The 13,708-nt window shown below is 36.3% G+C and overlaps 1 protein-coding gene across 2 annotated transcripts in view; it reads left to right on the forward strand.

Annotated features, from left to right (window-relative positions):
- The window catches only part of PRDM6 (PR/SET domain 6), a 94,993-nt gene extending 81,687 nt beyond the window's left edge, over nt 1–13,306 (forward strand). For both annotated transcript variants that reach the window (XM_084629446.1, XM_084629447.1), the window contains 2 exons: nt 4,645–4,821; nt 12,456–13,306. In XM_084629446.1, coding sequence (XP_084485572.1) covers nt 4,645–4,821; nt 12,456–12,570 — 292 coding nt within the window. In that variant the 3' untranslated portion in view covers nt 12,571–13,306. The remainder of the gene's footprint in view (nt 1–4,644; nt 4,822–12,455) is intronic.
- Nucleotides 13,307–13,708: the final 402 nt, after the last annotated feature.

The following is a 13,708-nucleotide window of genomic DNA, read 5'->3' on the forward strand; positions in this document are numbered from 1 at the left end:
TCAAAAACTCATTGTTACAAGCAACTCATTCTCAAAAGATTTACACTGGAGTTCTATGAGACCCATGAAGATAGTGAATGAAACTGTGTGAAGAGGCCCATAAAAGACCAGCTCACCATAAAAGAGAAAGTAATTGAGATTTTTTTCAGGACTCTGATCATGCAGCCCATCATTCAAATATTTCCTCCAATTTATGCTGGAGACAGAGTAAAGAAATGGAACACATGTTCATATGAGCTGGATTAGTCCAGGAGTTCTGCCCTTTTGGATTCAGAAGACATATTGCAATACCGAAGGAATGGGCACAAGAGAAATAGATTAATTGGATCAATCTTTTACTAAAAGAAGACTGGAAAAAGTGGTTTCAAACCTATGTATTTTTGTGTTGGGGTTTACTTAAATGAGAAAACAGTAAATAAATGGTCTTATTCTAGTGCAATCTCCCCAAAAAGTTATACAATTGATTGGATAAGCATGCATCTTTTGAGTGAAATTCAGTTAAGTGCATAGGTGGTGTTTGACTTTGTGGTGATCACCCCCAGAAAGTGGACTACAAAAAAAAAAAAAAAAAAGGATTTTTAGCACTGGGAAAAGAAAACAGCAATAATGGTTTCAATAGAATTTATACATTCAAGAGACAGGTTTAAAGTACACTCAAAAACCAAAGTTCTTAACCATTTCTGTGAGCTTGAAAATTTAATTTGAGAATGTTGTAAACCCTTAGATGCCAGAGATTCATCCATACTTAAATTCTTAAAAAAAAATTATACTTTAGATGTCTGAGCCCATAGCTTTTACATTCATGAGTGCACCCAGGGGAGACCCTCACATGAGTAAGGGTCATTGGATTGGTCTCTAAAGGAGAGAGATTGCGGGCCCGTACAAGCTGATGATCTAACATTGTAGAATCTACTTACAGAAGTTTAATGTTATCAAAGATGGGTAACTAAATGGATTTCTAGTACATGAGGCAAATGAGAGCTGGGCAATTTTGTCTGTGGGCAGAATTTGCCTCTTAGGTAGGGAGATATGCTTTCTTTGAGTTTGGATGAGAAGATGAAGCATATGGCCTAATTTTTAAGAAGAGAGGATTAGAAGATAGGACTGCTATGTTCTTTTTGTTGACTCTCAGTGATATCCTATATGTACATTTCTTTGTTTAAGTTAACCTATCTTTAAAATTGGTATAATAATACCTAATTCAGAGATGTATTTGTTAGGCTTAATTAACATTTCTAAAGCACTATGAAAGCCTTTCTGAAGTGCTACAATATGGAGATATAAATTAATTATTGTTATTATTAATTATTATTATTATATTACTTCTAGCACACAGTGATGGGGAGAAAATTCTAGGATAGATTTTTACAGAAAAATTACGTTTCAAAGATTCTTAGGACCATATTTTCATACACAGATGCATATGTTTCACCTATAAAATATGCATATAACAGTTTACGTGCATGTAAATATGTATTCACATGTAGAAGAGGGTATTCTTGGTACTTACCCATTCATGCATAAAAGTAACTGCAGAGAAACTCAAATTTGCTGGAGCATCTGCTTGTATATGACCCCAGACCAACTAAGCTGTTACCCATATGGGTAACTTTAAACACATGGGCAGTTTATTTGAAGTCAATGGCACTAGCACATGCCTAAAGTTATACATTTGTGGAAGAGCTTTGTAAATATCTTATCTACTTCCTTTGCACTGCAAGCAGTTCCCAATATGCAGAACTGTATGAGTTTTTGAATGAGGGGTTGTGGATGGGGTCAGAACCATGTTGCAGCTTCAACTTAGGTGCCTCTTTTTGAAAATTCAGCCTATAAAGTCCACCATTTTGGTTTTCATTTCATGAGCCCTATTCTCTCCATGACCCTGAGAATAAGGGGGCCACCATCTTAATACGGTTTTCCGGAGCAGAGCAAAATGATGGCACAGGAGATAACTGCTACATCAAAGACAACCCTGCTCTGAAGGTGTCCATGTACTCACCGAACCGATCATCCCTCACATTCAGTCCCGCTGCACTGCTTTCATTTTTTAAAAACAATGTATTGATTTCTTTCTGCTAAGAAAAAAAACAACCCAAGTACAGTAAAAATGGTTACAAAACAAAATTAGAACTTTTCTGCTTATTTTATACTCTTTTTCTTGGAAAATACCATAAAATATTATAGCAGTATTCAAAAAGTCATACAGTTCTGCATATTTGGAATTGCCTGCAGTTCAAAGAAAGTAGATAAGACATTTACAAATTGTCAGCTCATACATTTATGCATGCATAAATTTGTCTTCTTTTTAAAACAAGCTTTGCTTAATTTATGATTCATGTATCTAGCTCCAAAATACTTTATTGATCCCTTTCTTGATTAATCTGATTGGAGATATGCATCATTTATACAGACTCACACAAGGGGTTAATTTATTTGGTGAAATAACATCTTTTATAGTCAATCCTGCAAGGTTTGGGTGAAAGGCAACAAAATGAGAGACAAGGGACATAAGAATAGACAATCTTCTACAAAGTTCATCATTTTGTGCATCATACAGTGTAAATGCACTGTGGATAATATAAAATGTAAATTGTCATCATGGACAAGAAATCGAGTTTGAATCAATGTGGGGGCTAATGGCAACATTTTATTTGGCTTCTTAATGTTTGCTCATAACTAATTTACTACTGTGAAGTATTTACATACAAAGAATGGTGTGACTTCTCACAATGTGAAATTAATCATATTGACTGTTCTTAAAAAATAAAAGATTAATTGGTTTTATTTAGTGTCTTATTGTTTATTATGGGAGCTGTTAAAAATAGATAACCAGAGGCTAATAAACGTTAATGGTTCCTTTCACTATTAGAAAATCAATTGTTCATGGATATGGCATATCTTAATATATTATTTTTGCTTAAAAATGTTTAATCCTAAAAAGCCTGAATTTACATATCTGTTTGATTGTCCATTAACAATGCATTTGAAGAAGCAATAAAGCTGAAAAACATATTTCTCTTGTCTTCCAGCAATGGCAATAGATATACATTAGTTATCAGTGTTTATTTAAAATATATTATTTCACATGCACTTATATAATTTTTAAAGAGAATAATCATCCAGACCAGGTAATCTTTCCACAACTTTTATATATATCTTTCAAACTTCTTTGAAAGCAGTTAGATAGATTTTCAAATGTAAGTAATTAAAATTGTATAGTATTGAGTTATTGACCAAAACCACACTATTAATCAAGCAAAAAAAATTCTACAATCAGTGCTCAGTACTCTGAAGCACTATAAAATAATAGTATTTGTGATCAGCGATGCAAGCAGACACAATTAAGCAGCTCACTTGACAAATGAGAGGGTACACTTTATTTTGCACTTAATTGAATTGTTGTACATGCTTGGTCACCACTGTCTCCTTCCCTTTAGTTTTGGTTTCTAGCCATTTGAACATACACATTTGTTAAAGAGAGAGCAATTAAGACAGCAAGAGTGGTGCCCTGAATTCCTGCTCTCTATAAAAATCATTAATATCCCTTAAGACATTCTTAATTTTCTTTAAAAAAAAAATTTGATAAACGGAACAGAACCCTGCCACTGATTTACTTTAAATGTCCTCACAGATAGAAAGCGTTCCAAATATTGAAGTAGTTTACCAAATTGTTATGACTTAGAGAAACGTGGGGGTGGAGGGAATTAAATCTATTTTGCCGCAACAGAAATTGATTTACTTTGTATATGTTTCTCAGAACACTTTTTGCCACTTTAACAAGTTAGTAATGGTATTGCTACTCAAACTATTGTCCTGTCTCATCCTTCTATCTCTCAGCCTCTTCCTTCTACTTGAGTTTGTATTGATGTTGTTATAATTCTGAACTTGTGGCATCACAGTCAGTTCACTGCAAGAAATTAAGATGTCACAAAAACAGAATTATGATTTCATTTCAGGATCACACAAAAGGAAAATCCAGGCCAGGATGGAAAAACCTATTAATTAAGTGCAAATGTCTTCAATAGCAGCAAGAATACAGAAACGTAATAGAAAAAGCAAAAGTTTGTTATTGTTTTCCAAATTTGTCTCATTGTGAAAGTTCCTCTTTAAAGAGCTTGACTTTTTGGAGTGTGCAAGGGATTAGAAAAATAATATTTTCAAATGGTCATAGAAACAATAGCTATACCAGGTAAAATTTTTAGCTAAGCCTGAATTAATGCTAGAGAGGAATAGGACTTTCTGAGTCTGATAATATAGGGCTCAAATCCCTATGTTAGAGGGAGTTTTCAGTGCATAAGGAATACAGTATTGGCCCCTTAGTTTGAGGAAACTAAAAAAAGTCAGACATATAATCTAACCCAGGTTTTGTGTATACCTGAAGAATACTTTGACTATATTGGGGGCCTTGTAGGATCTCTGGCAGTTTCTATACATGGATTCTGTCCTCTAAATTTGCATAGTGGTTCATGGGGCGGGGGTGGGGGTGAATTGCATGTCTTCTACTATAGATCCAGAGATTCACATCCAGACTCCTCTTTGAAAACTAAGAAATTAATTTGAAAAAATTAGCTTGCACCACCCAAGTTGTTTTCTATTTGCTGAAATAGAAAGTAGTGATCACATGGTGTTTCTATTGTTTTGCAGACCCTATCAGTGTGGCCACTGCTCCCAATCTTTCTCCCAACCTTCGGAACTAAGGAACCATGTAGTCACCCATTCCAGTGACAGACCTTTCAAGTGCGGCTATTGCGGCCGTGCCTTTGCTGGTGCTACAACACTCAACAATCATATCCGGACGCATACGGGGGAAAAACCCTTTAAGTAAGTACCTAAAGCTACCAATGTTGATCAAGAATGAGCAGAGAGGGAATGGCATTGCAGTTGTCCACCCACAATAGCCATGTATAAGAGCCCATGGGAGAGCTTCTTTTGAAAGCCAAAGTCAAGATTCCAGACAGACTCATTAGCAGTGTGACTGAAATCAGAATCAAACCAGGCATGTATGCAGATACCTAGTACATGTATGGCCCAGAGCAAATGTCTGTCATCCAATCAAAACTTGATTGTTTTAATTTAAATAGCAGTTTAACAATTGTGTCTCAATTAGAGAACCTTAGTTGAAAATGTCTGACAAACTGAAGAGGATGGGTCGAGGCTGTGCTGTAACTGGCATAATATGGTTCATCCCTGTTTTGTGAATACACTGAAGTAACTCATATACCAGTTAATTTGTAATTGTTAATCATATACAGAGAAAAATAGACTCAGAACCATTGGACAGGAAAAACACTATGTGTAATCCATGACATGACTCTAGTAAACTCAAAAGAAAACTCATAAAAATAATTTGCAAATGCAGTGATCAGAGAAAATCAGCTGTCTGTCAAGGTGGTTTTCAATTTTTAGTTAAACAATACTGTGCTGGAAACTTTGAATATAGTTCAACAAAATCGTTGATACAAACATTCTGAATTCAAACATTCTTTGGGTGTTTGGAAACAAACCTTGTTTCAGATCTTGTGACTGTCACTGTCTCTATAATTGGCCAATCCCAAACCTGAAATCGGAATACACCCAAATTTGGTAGGGTGGGAAATCTAAAGCTGAATTTTTGTGGCTTGGGCCCATCTTTATTTGCAAGTGCATTCTTAGGACAAGTGGTTACCTGTTGTTGTAACTGTCTCTGCAGTTCTGCAGCTGTAGTGTTTTACATGTAGTCATACCCTGTGTGCAGGTTTCAATGTACATGTACACAGTGAGACCTTTATTATCTACATTTCATGAAGGACTTCTTTAAGAGGTGTAAGTTCAGATAACAGAGGGAATTTAACAAGATCTGCAGGCTTCTGCACTTTTGAGGTAGTACAGAAATCACTTCTCTACCTTAGCTAGCTATTCACTTAAAATAAAACCCAACACTCAGCCAAGCCATAGACGTACGTTTGTTTGTTTCTGTATTTGAGAGGCTGGTGCACAGCTGGTTAATACAGGTTTCTACTTCATGCAGATAAAGGACTCTGCTCTGACCAACTACTTACTTAATCTAGTAGGCTCTTATAGAAGAAAATGTATATTAGTAAAAAGTCTCTCTCTCTCTTAGCTGAATTGAGAGACATGGATTCATATAATTTTCTGCCTGGAACCAATACCTCCCTGGGAAAAAATAACCAAACCATTATTTTCTGTAAATACCCGGTCGTCTGTGGGGATGAGGAAATAAGGAGTTGAAGGGAGAGAGTGTCTTTCCCAGTTCACTACGTGCCCTCACTCAAGATGATTTTTCTTTGCCTGTATTTCATGCCAGGCTAATGTAAGAGAGCTTCTGTCACTGAACCCTTCACAGCAAGATCCCATCAGAGTTGCCCACCCTCCATATATGGCCACAAGAGACGCATGGCCTCCATGCATGTGTGCGCTTGGGAATGGAAGGACAGAATCAGAATTCTGGGCACATCCCATACAGTAGATTTTGGGGACCAGGAATAGAAAATAGGACAGCTTTGTGGGTGTCAAGTCATGGAATCCTGCAGCCTCAACAATGACACCCACAGTGCCAGTATCTTGAGTGAACAGAGTCCATAGGAAGAGAGACAAAAATAGTGCTAGCAATCAGATTGATTTTTATCTAGTTGCTGTGTAAATAGATTTTAGTAATTAATTGAAGAGGTTTCCAGGTCAAAGTGGAAAATAGATTTCTTTTAATGTTAAGGTGTTACTTATGTGTAACCTTGTTGACTCCACTTAATTTTTTTTCTTAACGTCCTGTTTTTGTCATGTTTCCAATAGAGCTGTTATTTTGCCCCATTTACAATCATTAATTTCCCCCCCCTTTGGTCTGGTGATTTTTTTCTTTTCCATAATGTTCTTTGTGACCACAACACAATCTCATTCTTGAAAGAAACTGTTTAGTTAAGTACTATGTAATTAACAGATATTCTGGGGTGTTGTTTTGTTTTTTGTTTCTTTTGTTGCTCATGTTAAGATATACATGTACTTGACACTATGGATCTGCCCTTTCTTAAAGGTGAAATGCAGAGCAGCGAAATATATAAATAAATGTATGTGCATGCACACATATGCACACCCTTTACTGTTTCCTTATGATGGATAAGAACAACATTGTACAATGGTTTTAGGGTTTTTTTAAACCTGCTTGATACAAGAAACATCCGTTCTAATTTCTCTGTTTTTTGCTGAAGGTCTTTACAAGAGCTTTGGAGGACCCTGAATAGTGATGTCACATGGAGCTAAACTGGAGCTCCAACTCTCCCTGTCCCCAGATGTCAGAGGCGGGGATCCATATTCTTATGTGCTGATCCTGCAAGCTTCTCCACAAGTGCAGACCCCCGCACTGATGCGGACCAGCATGCAGGGGGGTGTGCATAAGATTATCCAGAAATCGATTTACCCTCCCCTTCAGTTGTGGGGAGAGACCGAGCTGCAGCTTATGTACCTCACAGAGGTGTTGTGAGGATAAATACAGTAAAAAGATTATCAATTACTTTGAGATCTACTGATGAAAAGGACTATTTAAAAGATAGATACTATTATTGGTTTGTATATCACCACCATTCAGATCCTCCTAAGTTGCTGCCAAATCTTCCAGCAGAAGAAAGAATTGAGGGATTGATTCTAAAGTTAAAACAAAAATAAAAAACAAAAAACAAAAAGGAAAAACCCCAAACACATTCTGAGGCTATTTTTAAATATCAAGGAGTAGTACATGGTTCAAAGACAATTTTTGTGGTTTTGCTTTGCAATGTACTTTATAATATATATATTTACAAAGGGGATTTGAGCATATGCTTACTTAAAAAGTGCAAAACTAAAAAGTCCATTGGTTTAAACTCACCATACCCCTAAAGGACAGGCAATCATGGCAATGTAGACAGAGTTTAACGTGTTCTAGCTGAATAGGCTTTGGAAATATTCTTGCAATTAACAAAACAGATAATTGACATATGTTCAGAAAGTTGCTGTTTTTTTAAATATTTTTTAATTTTAAAGGGCCAGGTAAGCATTTAACTAGCCATTTATACAATATTGGCCTAATATACACAGAATCACAGTGATTATGCACACAGATTAGTCACACAACTTCATGCACTTTTTTGCATGTAGAGTTGTGTGCTCACAATTTTAAAAAAGACAAATATTTTAAAATCCCTTCACAATTTGTTTAAAAAATATTTAAAAATTATTATTAAAGGGGTAGTCTGTGATTGGTTCAGTGTGGGAGAAGGTTCTTTTGCTGCAAGGTCTAGCTGTGTGTGGGATTGTGTGTGAGAGGGAGACTTTTCTATTTGCATTTCCCTATAGATTAAAAAAAAGCTAAGTGAGGTTATGTGTAATCAAAGCTCTGGCTACATTGTCTGGGCAGCAGGTCCAGTTGGAAGGGATTTCTTTTCATCATCAAAAGCTAGGAACTGAGCCTCATCATTGTAATGTTTTATGTATTCTTATCTCACTGAAGTCTCCACTATGGCTCTTAATCTGGAACAAAGCTCTCAACCAAATTAAAAGGTAGGAAAAAGCAGAAAATTATTGAGCAAGCCACTATCCTATGTTCTACTACTACAGCCTGTTCCAGTTCAGTGACATTAGCTAAAGATGAGTTAAAGGAACATGATGCTGCTGCTGTGAAAACCACTAACAGTGACAGGGTTCTGTGCAGCAAACTAGGAGAACAGTGACATGGGTACTATTTGGCCAAACAGTACTTCCTGAAAAACCACCATGATGTCAATGCTGTTTGAGACCCTTAGAAAACCAGCCATGCTATTGAGCAAAGCGAAAGTATGTACACTCCCTTCTTTCTCTCCCCTCCCGCCGCCCTTAATCAAATTAGTAAAAGAAGGATATGTGCTGTGGACAAGGCAAGAGCTTGCTACATCTTGCATATGGTGTCACTGTATGAAAAACAACAAGGATCCAGTTTTCAGTAATGGCCTCTAACTTGGTGGCACAGTTTTAAATCATTCTTGTGTGTGAGCCTGACACGGGGCCTATGGACCACTTAAGTCCCACAAAGGGCTCTCAAAGAGCTTATGTGGAACTTTAGTACATGGCTCTTTTGTTGGCCTTCTGCTCAGGGGTAAATGAAACCCACAATGCATTTTAGAAATAATTATTAGTGGTTGTACAGAACATCTGTCCCCTCTGATTGCACCTTCATAGCAGGTAGTAGGAAGAATAACTACTAATAGTTACAGCCACAATTATGTAATAACAAATCTTCACCTTCAAAAATAAAGATTGCGTTGAGGCTGGTCTGAAAATCTGGCCGAAAATCTCAGAGAGAATCAGGATGGGTTATGATCTACATGTTAGCCTTGTTAGTGATCACTGTTGACCTGAACTATTGTCTCTCTGCAATAACTTTAAGGAACATTTTTGCTTCCACATATACTAGATGCCTACCGCCTTCCCCGCCAATTATCAGTTTACTTAACTAGCGCACAACATTAAACACTTATGGCTCAATATATGCATGTATCTGTCTTTGTTGGTCCATTTGAAGAATACAGCATACTACACCAATTACTTTACAGAGAGTATGTGGGAAAGGACAGCCATTACAGAGAAAACCCACAGCACAATGCTGGAAAATTTATTTCCTTTTCACTGTCCACTTTCTGTTTTTCTTTCCTTCTACTTTATCCTAAGCCTGTGATACTGATGGCTGTGATGGCCCACCTCATCTGTTCATATCTGGATATTTACTTACAGCTTGATCCTCCAGTGTGCTGAGCAACCTAGCCCCAAACCAACAAAACACTTGAATATGTGTTTAATTTTAAGCATTTTAAACTAAGCATATGCATAGTCCCATTCTTTTTAATGGGATTTAAGCATGAGTTTAAGGTTTTTGCTTAATAGGAATGGGATTACATATGCACATAAAGTGCTTTGTTGAATCTGGGCCACACATACAAAATTAACATTTGTAAACAAACTGGTTCACTAAATATTTACATATTGAAGTGATTTCCTTCCTGGTCCACATTTTTAGCAATGGACTTTTAACTTTTCAAATTGCTGTCAAGACAGTTATACCAAAAATTATTTAGGCACCTAAACACGTAGCATGATTTTCAAAAATGATGTGTACCCTCAGCTCCTATTAACTTTACTGGGATTTCTAGTTTATTCAACACCTCTGCAAATCAAGCCACTTTTTTGTGTATCCAAATATTAATTTAGAAGCCTAATTTTACAGACACATGTTTGAAAAATCTTAGCCTACATATATCATATATGCAATATATAGGTAAACACTGCTGTGTAGATCTACATAGGTCTGTATTGGTCTAGAATGTGTATACAACACACATATATCAAATAACAAAATGCAAAGTTGAGGAAATTGCAGAGACTTGTATAGCCTAAACTAATCCTGGCACCAAAACTGATTCCAGTTCCTTCATGATTTTTATATATAAGAATATAATTTGCAAGTTTGTCAAGTAATGAAAAGTAGTATATTTTGACATACTAATCCTGTAACTAATCAGTTTTCTAATAAACAATCAGCAATACACTAATGTGTCATCAGCACTTCAGGAACTCTGGAGAGAGGATGATCTGCACATAGACGTTAATGAATACACCAAAAATCATTAGGCAATCAATACTTCTGAGTTATTTTCATTGAGCTGATAATGTATCAGACCTAACGCTGACATTTTACATTTGTCAAGATCACAGTGCAGTTTTTAACAGTAGAACAGTCTGCTAAAAATATTCCGAGAAAGACAATCAAAGAAACACAATATACAGACTTTGATGTTCTGTGCTGGTACAATAGCTTAGATGAATGAATAATATCTGTGCTGTGGGTTCCTAAACATTTTTTTTTCTAAAAATGACTAACATGTAGAACATATCACAATTATGAATGTATGTAAATATCTTCTTACTCTTTTTTTGTAAATGGCAAATCCTGTAATAAATCACCTTCAGTAATTTATATGGGTGGTTTTCAACTTTTCCAGACTGCTATACCACTTTCAGGAGTCTGATTTGTCTTGCATAACCCCAAGTTTCACCTCACTTAAAAACTACTTGCTTACAAAATCAGACATAAAAATACAAAAATACAACGCAGCATACTACCACTGAAAAATTGCTTATGTTCTCATTTTTACCATATAATTATAAAATAAATTGATTGGAATATAAATATTGTACTTACATTTCAGTGTACAGTATATAGAGCCATATAAACAAGTTATTGTCTGAATGAAATTTTAGTTTGTACTGACTTCACTATTGCTTTTTATGTAGCCTGCAGTTAAGGTAGGCAAATATCTAGATAAGTTGATGTACCCGCAATAGACCTCTGCGTAGCCCCAGGGGCATGTGTACCTCTGGTTGAGAACCACTGATTTATAATACTGAAGAGAGAAAGATGGATACAAGGTAACAGCCATTGTTTTCCTCACTTTTTGAAGATTGGAAATTAATTCATTATAGTGATGCTTTTATTGATGAAGATACAACATCACACAGCTCCATTAAATTAATGGTGGCTTTATGAGTGAGAGACTTACAGTGAAAAATCTGCTGTATTCCTAGCTCATTGTACAATTATATCTAGCATTCACAATGCTAATTAAGAGGACACAATATGGGAAGAAGTTAAAATGAGATACACAGTGGATTCTCTTTTACTAGAGGGCCAGATGACTCATTCTGAACTAGAGAAACCCTTTTTCTTTTCCCTCAAACTTCATATCTTAATTCTCTGATTATTTTGCCACAGATTGTAGTTCACTGGAGAGGGGGGAAGGGTAATGAAAAGACTTAAAAGACAATGAAACACACACTGCTGATTGTAAGAATTCTTCTCACCCTCTCCCCACAACTATATCAAATGCTGTGGATGTTTTCAGACAATTGATTAACCAAGCACTAATCCTACCAGATTGTTTAAAGTAAACCCAACTATATAGTAATAGATAAATACAGAGTTTTTCTCTTATTACACTAAGAAATTATTGCTCTACAGCTTCTCTTCTTTCAATAGGTGAATTTCTGATTTTTAAATTAGCAGAAGGTGAAATTCTATTTGTCATCAATTTCTCCTCGGGGGTTACAGAGCAGAAAACTGCAGCCAAGCTGCTGCTTTGATGGCTCACTCCTAAAAATCTCTTTTTGTTCTTTATCTATTTGAACTGACAGTGATCAGAGCTACAGCAGGACAGGCCTCTCTGGAGAAATCACCTTCCCCCTGTCTATTGACAGATTCCTCTGTTCTGAATCAGACAGGCCTTGTCCCATCATAGGCATTAAGGTCTTGGAAGTAGCCACCAATTAAACCTCTTGAGCCGGTAAAATCTGAAGCCACTTTTGAGTGTCTGTTCTGATTAGACAGGATGAGACAAAGCCCATCACTCCTCGCCTCCCCCCAAGAGCAGCTCCCCAGTCTCAATTTTCTCTCTTGCCTTCACCAGGTGCGAGAGGTGTGAGAGGAGCTTCACACAAGCCACCCAGCTGAGTCGACACCAGAGGATGCCCAATGAGTGCAAGCCAATAACAGAAAGCACAGAATCAATTGAAGTGGATTAACTGATTGACTGGTTGGAATTAAACTGCAAGGAAAGTCATGATTAAATGTCACGGACACTTAAGCAAAACCAAAGATTTCCTCTGAGCAACTTTCAATCAGTCCCAGAAAACCAAAAGCAGTAATAAAATAAGTAAGATGTTAAGAGATATTGATCCTGGCATGGAAGTAAGACCAGGAAAGAGATTATTTATTTATGACTAGGGATAAGACTTATTTCAATGGACAAATAACCTGGGACTGCTAACATTTCAAGTCCCACCATGTATTGCTTTATTTCTAAAAGCCTTTATCATTGTTATTTAATACCAAAGCGAGGAATCTCAAGGGTTCTTTTGCCTATAGTTATGACTGCAAATGCACATGGACTTGTTTATTGTTGCACCTTTTTTTGAAGCATGACTCAAAGGACCCAGAACTAGTCCTTATATTTGATTGGGTTGGTCTTGACATGGCTATAATAGAAATTCTTGTGTCTGAATGGTGCAATGGAAAGTGTTTTAGAACCATATCTGAATCAGTACCCAGTTCCTCAGACCAAAGGACATTTCATATCATGGTTCCAAACTTTACATTTTTGCACACTTTTTCCATCTACATGGTTTTATTAGACAATTTTGTCCTGGTACAAAGTTCCTGGGAAACCCAAACAAGAAACGTTTTTCATGTCTATAGATATACAGTTGTGTAAGACTATCAGCAAGGAACATACTGTAACACCTAGAGCTTTGAAACACAATATCACTGTTTAAAGAGAAAAAGTGTTTTCAGTAAAACTCTAAGGTTAATAAATTCTCTAGCTGAAAGTCCTACAATAAGAAGCAAAACAAAAAAGATTAGATTTTATTTAGCAGGTTGATGTAATGATTTGTTACTCAAAAGTCTGCTGTAGCCTATTTTACAGTGTCCAGATATTTGTACCTTATTGGCTCAGGTTCATTTGAAAGCAATCCCAGGTTACCTGAAACTTTCAACAAACTCAGCCAGTTTCAAGATTGCAACAAAACCTGAATCCAGGAGTCTTGTGTGTAGCTTCATTGCAGTCACTTTATAGAGCTCTACCTAATTTTCATTCAAGCCAAGAGCTTAATTCCCATTAATGCTAAAGGGAGTTTATACACACTTATCAAGGAAAGACCT

This window comes from Lepidochelys olivacea (assembly GCF_965140295.1).
Source record: "Lepidochelys olivacea isolate rLepOli2 genome assembly, chromosome: 5".
Lineage (NCBI taxonomy): Eukaryota > Metazoa > Chordata > Testudines > Cheloniidae > Lepidochelys > Lepidochelys olivacea.